At 47.1% G+C, this 12,021-nt stretch overlaps 2 protein-coding genes and 1 long non-coding RNA gene across 12 annotated transcripts in view; 1 reads left to right on the top strand and 2 right to left on the bottom strand.

Annotated features, from left to right (window-relative positions):
• The window catches only part of TFB1M (transcription factor B1, mitochondrial), a 62,901-nt gene extending 56,355 nt beyond the window's left edge, over positions 1-6,546 (top strand). The window contains exons 6-7 of the mRNA XM_040448818.1: positions 3,072-3,199; positions 6,192-6,546. Coding sequence (XP_040304752.1) covers positions 3,072-3,199; positions 6,192-6,435 — 372 coding nt within the window. The 3' untranslated portion in view covers positions 6,436-6,546. The remainder of the gene's footprint in view (positions 1-3,071; positions 3,200-6,191) is intronic.
• On the bottom strand, positions 1,998-3,152 carry LOC121013283 (uncharacterized). Its single transcript, XR_005782616.1, has 2 exons — positions 3,055-3,152; positions 1,998-2,111 (listed from the first exon to the last, which is right to left on the bottom strand). It is a non-coding gene; the product is annotated as an uncharacterized LOC121013283 (long non-coding RNA).
• A 57-nt stretch (positions 6,547-6,603) lies between the features above and the next one.
• The window catches only part of TIAM2 (TIAM Rac1 associated GEF 2), a 224,362-nt gene continuing 218,944 nt past the window's right edge, over positions 6,604-12,021 (bottom strand). For all 10 annotated transcript variants that reach the window (XM_040448800.1, XM_040448806.1, XM_040448799.1 and 7 more), the window contains 5 exons: positions 11,537-11,595; positions 10,768-10,873; positions 9,777-9,864; positions 9,247-9,401; positions 6,604-7,709 (listed from right to left, as the gene is read on the bottom strand). In XM_040448800.1, the coding sequence (XP_040304734.1) occupies positions 7,117-7,709; positions 9,247-9,401; positions 9,777-9,864; positions 10,768-10,873; positions 11,537-11,595 (1,001 nt within the window). In that variant the 3' untranslated portion in view covers positions 6,604-7,116. The remainder of the gene's footprint in view (positions 7,710-9,246; positions 9,402-9,776; positions 9,865-10,767; positions 10,874-11,536; positions 11,596-12,021) is intronic.

Raw genomic sequence — 12,021 nt, forward strand, 5'->3', positions numbered from 1 at the left:
GCATTCTCTGTTCTCCTGTTGATTCGGGATCTGAGTTGGCAACGTCTGAGATTGGAGATTTCCTGGCTTCTTATCCCAGGTCTCCCGCAGTGTCCTAACTAGTCCCACCCTAGACACGCTGGTCTGGAAAATGGAACTTCAGCCTGCAGCCTCGTGCAGCCCCGGCTGCTGATGTTGAGAAGCATCGTCTCAGCTTGGTACAGCATTGATGTTCGAGTGGATTTGAGAGGCAGATATTTTAGATTCATTACAGATCCTTTCATTTGAAATTTTCTTAGGTCATTTTGGTATCCTGATAGACTGAGTTTGGAAAGCTGCTGGCAACAATAAAATAGAATCGTTAAGTGCATCTAGTGCCTACGTACTGGTTGCTTTTTTGCAATGAAGCCCTTTAATAGGGTTAAAATTCAAGGAAGGAAAAATAATGGTTGCAATTTTTAAATAAGCATTCAAATATAAGTAAAAAGCATTTTTGTATCTGTTACCCTAGTTACCAAGCAGCTTTCCTGTAGTTCTAGAGACAATGGGCTCCGTCATTCACAGTAATTCCGAAAAGTGCTTTTGGGGGTGGGGGTGGAAAAGAGGGCGATACAGGAGGTCTTGCAGGGAAGCAGGACACATTACTGGAAGGGCCATTTTCTCAGGGTCCTCCACTGGATAGGAACTGTATTTGATTGTGAGTAGGTATTTTCTTTTAGCTGGGATATCCCGTTAGCCATCTCAACTATCAGAACTACATTCGATCTTTAGAAGTCCGCTACAGTTAGGGTGCTGCTGTATTTGTACGGGGCTTAAGACTTTATGGAAAACCGACGTAAGACATTTTCTATATTTGCAAACACCAACTGTATCTCAAAGAAATAAAATTGGGCAAAAAGAAAACCAAATTTTTTTTTTAACATTTATTTAGACAGAGACAGAGTGTGAGCGGAGAAGGAACCAGAGAGAGAGACACAGAATCCGAAGCAGGATCCAGGCTCTGCGCTGTCAGCACAGAGCCCGATGCGGGGCCCAAACCCACAAACTGTGAGATCGTGATCTGGGCCCAAGTCGGATGCTTAACCGACTGGGCCACCCAGGTGCCCCCAAAAGGCGGCACCAAATTTTAAAATCCAAAGAAGCTGGAGGTGGCAGTTTCTGTACTAGAAGGGGACTGCATCTATCCCTGTATCGGTGCCTTTATTCTTTATTGTATTTGAACATGACAGAGTTTTGATAACGGCCTGGGCTTAGCTAGGGCTTAGATTGTACCCCATTTGCTAAAAGCTGAGCTTCCCTGGGGACAGGCAGGCTGCTGGCTCATAGCTGGGGGCTGCGAAGAGCTCCGTCAGGACAGACTGTCACATGGACAAACTGGCCTAAAAGGGCTGGAAGAGTGGAGTCCTGGAGGCCGGCAGAGAGAGAGGGGCGGATGCCAGTGGGCTCAGTGGGGGGAAGTGGTATGGAGAAGTATAGAGTGATGGCGCGAGGCCTAGAACCTTCCTGGACAGCTGGGTTCACTTCTCCGTTCCAGATAAATAGGAGGAAAGGTGGGGATGGATCTTTCAGAGTTTGTGAGCAGAGGCTTTGACCTTTAAAGTCGTTATAGTGTTTCGGCTTCTTCCGCTGTCCTCCGCTCAGATTCTTTTTCCTGCCACAGACACACACATCTTTCCCTCCCTGATGACTGACGTGCTCCTGTCCACCCTGAAGCCCCCCCCCCCCCCCAGTCTTTATCCTCTCCAGTGCCCTCTCCAACACCCCCGGGCCCTGTTCGTTGGTGTTTTTGTGCAGGTCTACAGAAGTCCTGGCCTTTTAACCAAGCCTTTGTTTTCTACAGTACTCGTTGCTGAACTTGGAGAAACTGATGAAGCGACGCATAGAACACAATATGAAAAACTTAAAATTTAATGAGAACACTTAACATTACAGGTAGTCCCTCCCTGAAGCGGAATAACTGTCGGTCCACGCACGCCTTCTCTGTTCCCGTCCACGCGGTCTCGTGTCGTATGCGAGTACTTCCCCTCCACCCTGAAAACACTCCATCCTCACAGACTGCAGGCCAATTTTGTGGAGTTTTGTAGCCACAAGGATGTTTAGAAGCAAGGCCTCCCAGGAGAACACGATAACCCCTGTGGAATTTTAAAAAATATAGAATGAATTCCTTTTGAAAAGCAGTGGTACCACCTCCCCTCCATAAATTGCTAGACTTTAAGCCTCTGAGAGTCTGTGTGATGTTCTAAGTAGCAAATTGAACAACTCCTCAGAGACGAAGGCTTTTGTAGATTCTGAACACACTTTCCACTTGTCAGGCCATGGTCTCTGTCGGGCATTTTTGTGTGTGGCAACTGCTCTGACTCCACTTCCGTCTTCGTCTTTGCTTTCAATACGATTGTTCCTTTGTTATTCTGAATATATACTTGTGAATGACCATGAGCCCAGTTCTAGACTAAGACAGGATATATTATAGACCAACACAGTGGCATTTTGGTGGTTTCCTTTTCCTATTTAACCTTGCCTGGACCTCCCAGGACATTTAAAGTTGCTCCCAAAAGTGATGTGCACATGACGACCGTGAATTCAGTACAGCTGATTAATCAGTGTCTGTACCCAAAATAAGTGGTGTCCTAACTGATTCCCTTTCTGGGGAGTTTAGCACTAAGTGGTCCCTGGGGGGCCATCTGCCTTCTCTTCTCTGTTTCGAAGCCCCGCCTCATAGAACTGCTGCTGCAGCTTGTTTTTTCTCATTCCAGAGCTAAATAAAACCCTCTAAAGCTGTTATCTGCCTACTGGCTTTAATGATTATTTGGATCGATCTGAAAAGGCCATTGTAAAACTCCATTTTGAGATCAAGTGATCCTCAAGCACAGGTCTACGGGATGTGCTTACAGAGCAGACGCAACCGTGATCGCTCTGAGCTCAGTGCCAAGCGCAGCAACTCACCTGCCTACCGTGGACGAAGGCGAAGCCCTTGTAAAGGTTTACGAAGACTACGCCGTCAACCGCCCATCCGCCTGTGTTTTACTAAGATGAGTTGTTTTAGTCACGTGATTACCGTGCCACGGAGTGACGTACCTTTGCTCACGACGCAGGTGGACGTGGGCGTGGTGCACTTCACGCCCCTGACACGGCCCAGGATAGAGCAGCCATTCAAGCTGGTGGAGAGAGTCGTGCAGAACGCATTTCAGTTCCGAAGGAAATACTGCTATCGAGGCCTGGGGTAAGAATGCCTTCTTCCTTTCAGCCGCGTGCTTTCTAAAATCCTAATACTTTCAAAGATTAAGAACTTCGTTTTTAGGATTCTTCAAGCTGTTTGTGAATGGTCCTCTTAAGGTGAGCAAAGCTTGACTGCCACGAGGAAACAGCAAAACTGTGACTGAACCCTGGGGCCACGGACACATGGCTCCAGCATCAGTACAGCCTGAAACAGCCACAGGTCGGTAATGACCTGCCTTGCGGGGGCCAGGAGTCCTCCGTCAGGGTCGACCCTGCCAGCTGGCTTTTACGCTCAACACTTCTGACCTGTATGCGTGACGTCGACCAGCCGGCGTCCTACAGGTCAGGTCTGACACTGACGTGGAGCCGCATACACCCCCCAGGTTAAGGGTTCAGGGCCACAAGACCACCCCCGCTTCAGATGCTTGTCGTAAGTCCCAGGTTGCCACTTGTATTTTTTTTTTTAATGTTTATTTTTGAGAGATCGAGTGTGAGCAGTGGAGGAACGGAGAGAAAGGGAAACACGGAATCCGAAGCAGGCTCCAGGCTCCGAGCTGTCAGCACGGAGCCCGACGCAGGGCTTGAACTGACAAGCCTCGAGATCATGACCTGAGCAGAAGTCGGACGCTCAACCGACTGAGCCACCCAGGCGCCCCCGCCCCCTTGTATTTCTGACCCACAGGCTATGAATTGGGGATTTCTGGGATTTGTGTGACCACCCCCTACCCCTGCCGTTTCAGGTTCAGTAATTTGCTGGAATGGCTCACAGAACTCAGGAAAACCCTTTCACTTATCAACTTACCATAAAGGACAGAACTCAAGGATAGCAAAGGGAAGAGATGTAGGGCGAAGTTTGTGTGGGAGCCAAGGGCTCCTCTCTGGGCTCATCACCCTCCCAGCACCTCACTGTTTTCACCAACCCGGAAGCTCTGTGAACCCCATCATTTAAGGGCTCTCCGGATGTTCCCTTAGGCACAGCTGGTACAGTCACTGGCCACTAGTGATGGAGCTTGGTCTCCAGCCCCTCTCCTCAACCTGGGGGGCCGGGGGGCCCGGAGGGGGTGGGGGAGGTGAGACTGAAAGTTCCAACCTTCTGATCAGGCTTGTTTCCTTTGGCACCTGTCCCCATCCTGAAGCTATCGGGGGACCCGCCAGGAGCCCCCCAGTAGCATAAACTCAGGTATGGTTGAAAAGGAGTTTTATTAGTAATCGCAAATATGCTATCACCCCATCCGGAAATTTAAAGGTTTTAAAAGCTCTGTGTCAGAAACGTGGAATGAAGACCGAATGTATTCTCGCACTACTGGGGTTTTCTAAGTGCTTTCTTTCCATCGAGTTGCTATATGACACAATGAGAACTAGAAGGTAAGTTAACACTGGAGCAGCCAGAATGGCGTCACCAAGTATTTAATGGGGAGCCCCTCTGTTCCGCCGTGCTCACTGCTCTGCACACGCACGTGGCCACTGTCCCCAAACGCAGCCTGAACGTGGCGGCTTACAGTCCACGTGCCCCCAAAGGCCCTGGCGTGAGCACAGTGGTATCCTGTGTCTGGTGGCAGCCAAGAAAATGTTTAATTCGGCCCAAGTAAGGCAGGAAGGTGTGTGTGTGTTTAAAAACTGGGCCTGGCCTTGTAGGCCTGCATCTCCCATTTTCTAAAATCCCTCTCATTTGAAAAGCTCCATGTCTTTTTCTGGTTTTGTGAAGTGTCCCCTTAGCACATATTTCAGGTACGGCTGGCCAGCTGCATCCTGAAACTGTCCCCGAAAACTCACTCCTGAGGATTTGAGCGGACTGATGTTCGATCCTGGGCTTGCCGTTTGTGAACTCCAATTAGGCCAGGATTTTTACATCACCGTACAGGTCCTGCCTCTCGAGCGGAGACCGAAGGAACGGAGCTGGCCCAGTGTTGGCTGCGATGAAGGCCGCGGGCCCCTGCTGGGATGCTTCCCCTTCACACAGGCTGTGACCGGGACAGTTTTATGTGATGGCCCTGATTCATGGAGGGGAAAAAAAAAAAATCACGAAAAGCACACTTTACTTTTGGAAATCCCGAAATTGGCCTGAGTCCAGAGCTGGCCCTTGTGTTTCCAAGCTAGGTGATGGGCCCCTTCGTTTCATATACACAGTCCCCTGTGCGGATAGGAACCCCAAATAGCGTGACCCACTTGGATCTCTTGGTGTCCTTTAGTCATATACACCCACAAATTGGTCCCGAGTGATCAAACCCCTCCTTGATATGAAACTGAAACCCCGAGATCACAGCTTGCCCGGACACTGTAGGGAACGTGGAGTTCTTCACTCCAGGACCATGAGCCTATAAGGAAAACTCCCATCTCAGCCAGCCATGACCTCTGAGCTCCGTAGAGCCTCCAACTGTTGAGAGAAAAAAAAAAATCCAGGGGTAGCTTTCCAGCATTTCAGTCAGTTTTGTCATTCATTTTAAAACAGTGGTCTGGCTTGGTTAGATGAAGTTTAAAATACATACTTCAATTTTAAAGATGCCTGAAGGTAAATCTAAAAGAATGATCTGTTTGCATTTTCACGTCACCCGTTTTCTGACTTTGCATAGTAAGGTCAAGGTCATTTTCTGGGGGGTGTAGAGTTCCCAAGGCTAAGTTCAAATTATAGAGGAGAAATTAGACAAGTTTCATATTAAGATATGTGGCAAATTTTTTAAAAATGAGGCAAATCAAACATTAAGAATGGAACTGAGCAGATGTCACCTTAAACGATACTTGTACTGATGGAGCTGTGGAAAATACCTTCCCACGGGGATGTATGGCACAGGTCACATTAGCTCTGCCTTCAGTGTCCCTCGTACCTGTTGCCTGGTGGCAAGACCGAGACCCCTCCTCACCAGCTCGGAGCCCTGCAGCCAAGCCAGCCGGCTGTCTCTTCCAGCCCCTCCGGTGTTCAGTTGTCAAAACGATGTAGAGTAGGAGGCATCATGACTTACAGAGTTCCCCAAGTCAGTCTGATGATTTTCTCTTCTCAGGATGTTATTCCCTGAAGTTCAGCGCGTGGAAAGCACTGAGAAACTGTTAGAGTTGGCGGACGTGGACCCTACCCTTCGACCCAGCCAGCTCTCTGTCTCCCATTTTAAGAGCCTCTGTGATGTGTACCGGAAAATGTGTGATGAAGACCCACACCTCTTTACTTATAATTTCAGAGAAGAACTCAAGCAAAATAAAAGCAAAAATCAGGAAAGAGAGAACGACAAGGAGAGATCCCGACGATAGCTGCCGCTTCAGTGGCAAGCAGCTTTGCGGATGTTGGTTTTCCCAAAGTTGAGCTGCTCAGAGGTACACTCTTTGGTCCACTTTGGAAGGACAATAAAAATACGATGACCAGGTGTGACTTACTTCCCTTTTACTGTACAACTCGGTAGAGAAAATAATCAAATAACATACAGTACAAGCTTTCTTTTAATATATATACTGCATAGATAGGACATGTTCGGTATAAACAGCATCTATTACAACCTTACAAAAATGAAGTATCTGCACATTGTGCCCCTTACCCACATTAAAATAAATATGCTTTAAATAAAGCAAAAACTAACAGCTCAAAGAAAATGCCCAGAGGATTGGGGAGGGGGGGGGGAATGACCTTTTAAAAATTATTAATCACAACTCCATCTTTTTCCACATAAATTAAAATAGACTGCAATTTTAAGGATCCTAAGTCATTTTTGATACCTGATCAAAAGGGATATAAACTAAGTAATTTACAGATTCTGATCAGTTTAATCTAGTTTTCTGATCTACAATAAATTAAAATAACTTAAATCTTTACAACTATTTCGTGGGAAAACGTATGCTGCACAAAACCCAATAACGAATAGTTTTTCTGCAATTTCCACTTTACCACCAGTTTAAAGGTAAAACAAGCCATTTAACCCGCGTCGGACGGAAATCCTACTATGACTTTCCGTGGCTCCCTGTTTCGTAAAAACACTCCTCGTTGACCACCGATGTTAAACTCTGGACACTGAATTCTCGCTGCAGAACAGAACTGAGATCGAGGTTGGCATTTTCAGACTGACTGTCGAGGGACTGGTGACGGATCTGTGCCTTGAGCAAAGTTCCCCTGTCCCGTTTGGTGCTGTTGGCTTTTCGTTTAATGGCGCAGAAGTGCCCGCGGACCAGCTTGGGCTGCTCGCCTCTGGGCCGCCGGTTGGCCGGGTTCGCGTCCACGTCGTCCGAGATTCTCAGTCTCTGGAACTGAATTTCAATGTCTTTGGTAGGGCTGCCCTGCTTCAGGGTCTGATGGTAGTCATCCTCCTCATCGCTCAGAATGTCGCTCTCTTTGATGAGGCTGGGGGACAAGTCAGCCGGGCCTGCAGGTGGGGGTTGTGGGGAGTCCTGCGAGCTCCCAGCCGGGGGACAGCCGCTGCTCTGCGTGCTGCTGCTCAGGCTCCCCTCGTCCGAGTCCAGGGAGCTGCCCTTGCTGGGCTCACCGGGCCACTCGCAGCTCGAGGAGTTCTTGAGGACTTTTAAGGACCTGGAGGAAGCTGCAATGAGAAAATCACGCTTCCCTTCAATGATCGAGAAACAGACTCCACAATGCGTAATTTTGGCATTGCTCGTTTAAGCACTAACATCTTAATCCCTTTAGATTTTACCATCTCACTTCTATTAGCAACTATCCTGGGACTTGGGTAAAAAAAAAAAAAAAATAGATACTGCCAATTTTTTACATAGGTTTTTTGAAATTTTATGCTGGAAGGTTTGCCATTTTTATTCTTAATGACCATTTTTTAAAATAACTTTTTTAAATGATTATTATTTTTGAGAGAACAGGAGAGGGGGAGGGGCAGAGACAGAGAGAGAGGGAGATACAGAATCCGAAGCAGGCTCCAGCTCCGAGCTGTCAGTGCACAGCCCGATGCAGGGCCCGAACTCACGAACCGTGAGCTCATGGCCTGAGCCGAAGTCGGATGGTTAACTGACTGAGCCACCCAGGTGCCGTGAGGGTTTGGCATTTTTAGATGACCAGTTACCGGAGCTCAGTTGTTTAGCCAGAACAACAAGCTATAAACTGTGACAAGGGCTAGGATTCTCAGTCTGCCAATGGATACATGAAAAAGTTATTAATAAAACCTATGTTCCTTTCTTCCACTAAAGTGCTTTGTAATTTGATAACCAAGATTCTACCACATTTCTGTGCCTATTGTCTCCCCTTATTTCCCTTGCTGCTCAATTAAAAGTAGAAAAACGCCCTTTATCACTCATGACAACGGTCTCTGTTGGCATTTCTAGCCAACTTTCAGAGATTTAATATGAATAATCATTTGTGTGTGTTTAATTCCTCACTCTTGGGTTGCAGGGAAAAGGGGAGCTCCCAGCTGTGAGGTTTCTATAGACAATAAGTGCGTTTTTGATGGATATAGCTTATTTTGGCAATGGAGGGAAACAAAAAGAAAGTATGCAGGAAATTTGAAGAGGTCAAATTGTGACCAAAATAAAGACAAGTATTTTAAAAGACTACACACAAGATCAAAGATGCTAACAAAATAGTTAATGAAGAAAGGTGAACACACTGAAATCTTACAAAGCAAGCAGAAAGCTGAAGAAGAGCATGACTTGGCATGTTTACTTGCTGACTCACTGAGCAGATAAGAATGAGTAGAAGATCTCGGTTCATCAAGCAATGACTTTCTAGATGCCCTGAGCCGTTCTGAGCACCGGGATGATGGTGGTGACGAAAGCACGCCTCCCCCCCCCCCCCCCCCTCTCGGTGGAAGAAACAGGTGAGATGGTGATTCTGTGTCAGCTGGAGGGAAGATGAGGCCTTGGGCTTGGCAGTGGTTACAGTTTACTACAAGGTCTGGGAGCAGGAGGCAGTTGAGGTGTCTTAAAAGGAAAACAACTGCCACCGCCACCTCGCACCGCTCTGTGGACTCGGGTGTCTGCTTCAGAGCTTACGGAGCTCCCCCGGGGACTGTACAACGCGAGGAGGACTTAGCCGCCGTGTTGCAAGAACATACATCCTTGCAGAGAAGCTCAGAATGTTTTTCTGAATAAACACAAGGCCGGCAAAGTTCTCACCTAACTTGGCTGAAACGGGAACTCGGTTCTTAAGAGGTACCAGGCGATCCTTGCACGTTTTCTCCAGGGGTAAGTCACACTTTATGTGACGCCTGAAGTTTTCCCTCAGAATAGATCGAATGACCTTGACGATGCTGGTTTTGCTCTCACTGTCACTGGTGAAGAGAGAAGAGAAAACAGCAGTAACGTCCAGTGTCCTGCTCCGACCCCACGTGCCCTGTCCTTCGGTGTCACCTGATCTCAGGACAGACCGGCAGCGAGTTACCCAGCCTGTGGGCTCTGTGGTCTCCGCACTTACACTCTTTTTAGAGTGAAAAGTGATGGTTCTTGAAGTGCCTGGGAGCACTAAGATTTGGATGTATATTTAATCAACGTGTTCTATTACAGGCACAGTTGCCGCGTCGGGGGAGGCTGGGTGTGAACCTGAAGTCATCAAAATTCAGGAGGGCACTAAAATTAAACTCCCTTTTTTGAGAGAGCGTAATTCGGCCTTATTCCCATCGGCTGTGTTTTTTGGAAGTCAGTAGTACCTGCAGCACAGCTGAAAGATGGTTTCTGGCCGTCCTTCTATTTCTGACTTCGTATGGATCAGTTCCCATATGGAATTATTTTCTGTCCCTGTGGAAGAGGAGACAAGGGTCTGCAACTCTGCCAAAGATGTGAAGTTGACAAAGACTCAAGTCAAATATTCCCTGTCCCGAGTCTCATTTTCTTCCGTGGCTCATTCTATGTTGGACTGTCACAAATGGTTTTCAAAAGTTAAGCACTTTTTAGTTACTTTTTATGTTTCCTGGTAAAGTTTTCCATCCATCTGAACGTGCTTTCTCCCTGGCCCTGGATTTCACCTCTCTGGGCAACAGATTAAACGGATTCTGTTTTTCAACCCCCTTCCATTCACTGTATTCCTTGGAAGGAACCGCGTGAGGGCTGTGCTCAGGGACTTGGGGTAAAAGAGGCCAGCCCAAAGTCAGTTGTTCTAGGAAAGGTAAGCAGTTCACACAGAAAGTAAACAGGGACCCAGGACATCGCCACGTGCCTCAGCCTCTCGGTCCTGTCACCAGAGGCATTGTCACCAGAACATGGTTAGTCTCACAGGATCTCTGAACATTCTCTAAGGTTGAAGATTTTTTTTTTTTTTCTAATATCACATATAATACTGCTTAATCTTAAGGAATTTTCTGGGATCTCAAAATATTTTTAATTTAAATTTGTAGACCTTTCTTTCTTTAACAAATTTCAGGGTATCAAGGATATTAGGCAGAAAAGTGGAAAACCACTGAGTGAAGATAAGGAAACGATGAAGAGACATATTTGGCAAAGAAAAGCCATCCGTTGGCATTTACTTTCCGCAAAAGTGTGTTAAAAAAAATTCAGAACAACCTCTCTTGTCCTCGTTTCCCTTGCCTATAAAATAAAACCCAAAAATTATCCCCGAAGTTCTCTCCTAGTTTTTCATTCCACGATGCAAAGAAGTCTCTTTAAAATGCCTTTTCCTGGCATCCTACTGCACAAACCAATTACCTGCTGTGTTCCCCAGTCTGACTTGAAGCGCGGATATGGGGATCAACCAGCGAAATTTAAATGGATCCAAGTCGGCAGAGCCATGTGCAGGCCGGGAATTCGAGGGCTGGAATATAAAAGCCGCCCCCCCCCCCCCAAGAAAGGTGTTAGAACATGCTCTCACCCAGAGAGGAGATGTGCAGGGAGTGGACTTTAAGGTCTCCCCGTGGGCAGGGCTGCCGCGGCTGTGTGAGTGTTCAGGGTGCAGAACCGGGTCGGGTGTGCTCCCAGTTCTCAAAGAGCTCACAGAGTGCTCGGGGAGAGGGCAGAGCCGTAGTTAGGGGGACAGAGACTTCTAGACAAGCAAGAATGACAACCAAGCCTTCTGTGTCCTCACTGCCTCTGAACGGTCATGACTCTGATGGCTTATTAGCTGATTCAGCTAAGCTATTGGGTTTGTTTTGAGCCAAGGTAAAAGTGATCTGAAAACAACCAAAGTTACGCGGTCTGTCATGTGTACGGAACAAACATGGGCCGTTTTCAGGGATGTGAAAGCTGATTTTCTACGTAAGCCCAGCACAGGTTATTTGGCTCTATCTTCTTTTAAAACAAATGTCATTTGTGGGGAGAACAAGAAGTCACCCTGAGTATCTGAGCAGGTTAGTCACCCCAGGAATAAGTCACATTAGTCAAGTGAGGCCGTGGCACTGAGCAGGCTTCTCAGCTCAACGCTGCTAGGAACAGGGAGCCCTGGAAAGGTGGCTGTGATCACAATTACTTCTCGTCTTACCAGTTTCTTCTTCAGTTTGCAGTGTTCTTTATAAACCAGTATGACAGCTCTCTTAAAGACTACGGAAAGGAAAAGAAAAAGAAAAGTCTTTCATTGTTTTATACGGATTTTGTCCCAAGGCTGAACTAAGTAAGGCTGAATGGTTTTTTGTTTTTTTTTTTAATCTGGACATTTATGGGAAATATCCAAATTAAAAAAAAAATTTAATGTTTATTATTGAGAGACAGAGACAGGGCACTTGTGTGGTAGGGGCAGAGAGAGAGGGAGACACAGAATCCCAAGCAGGCTCCAGGCTCCAAGCTGTCAGCACAGAGCCCGAAGTGGAGCTTGAACTCATGAACCGTGAGATCATGATGTGAGCCAAAGTTGGACACTTAACCGACTGAGCCACCCAGGTGCCCCAAAGCTGAATGTTTTAAAAGAACAAAGCTCTTCAAACTTCTGAAGCTCTAAGACCCCATTATGCCGGCACAGGAGTGAATAAA

Source organism: Herpailurus yagouaroundi, unplaced genomic scaffold (genome assembly GCF_014898765.1).
Source record: "Herpailurus yagouaroundi ecotype Mexico unplaced genomic scaffold, PumYag 198, whole genome shotgun sequence".
NCBI classification, from domain to species: Eukaryota; Metazoa; Chordata; class Mammalia; order Carnivora; family Felidae; genus Herpailurus; species Herpailurus yagouaroundi.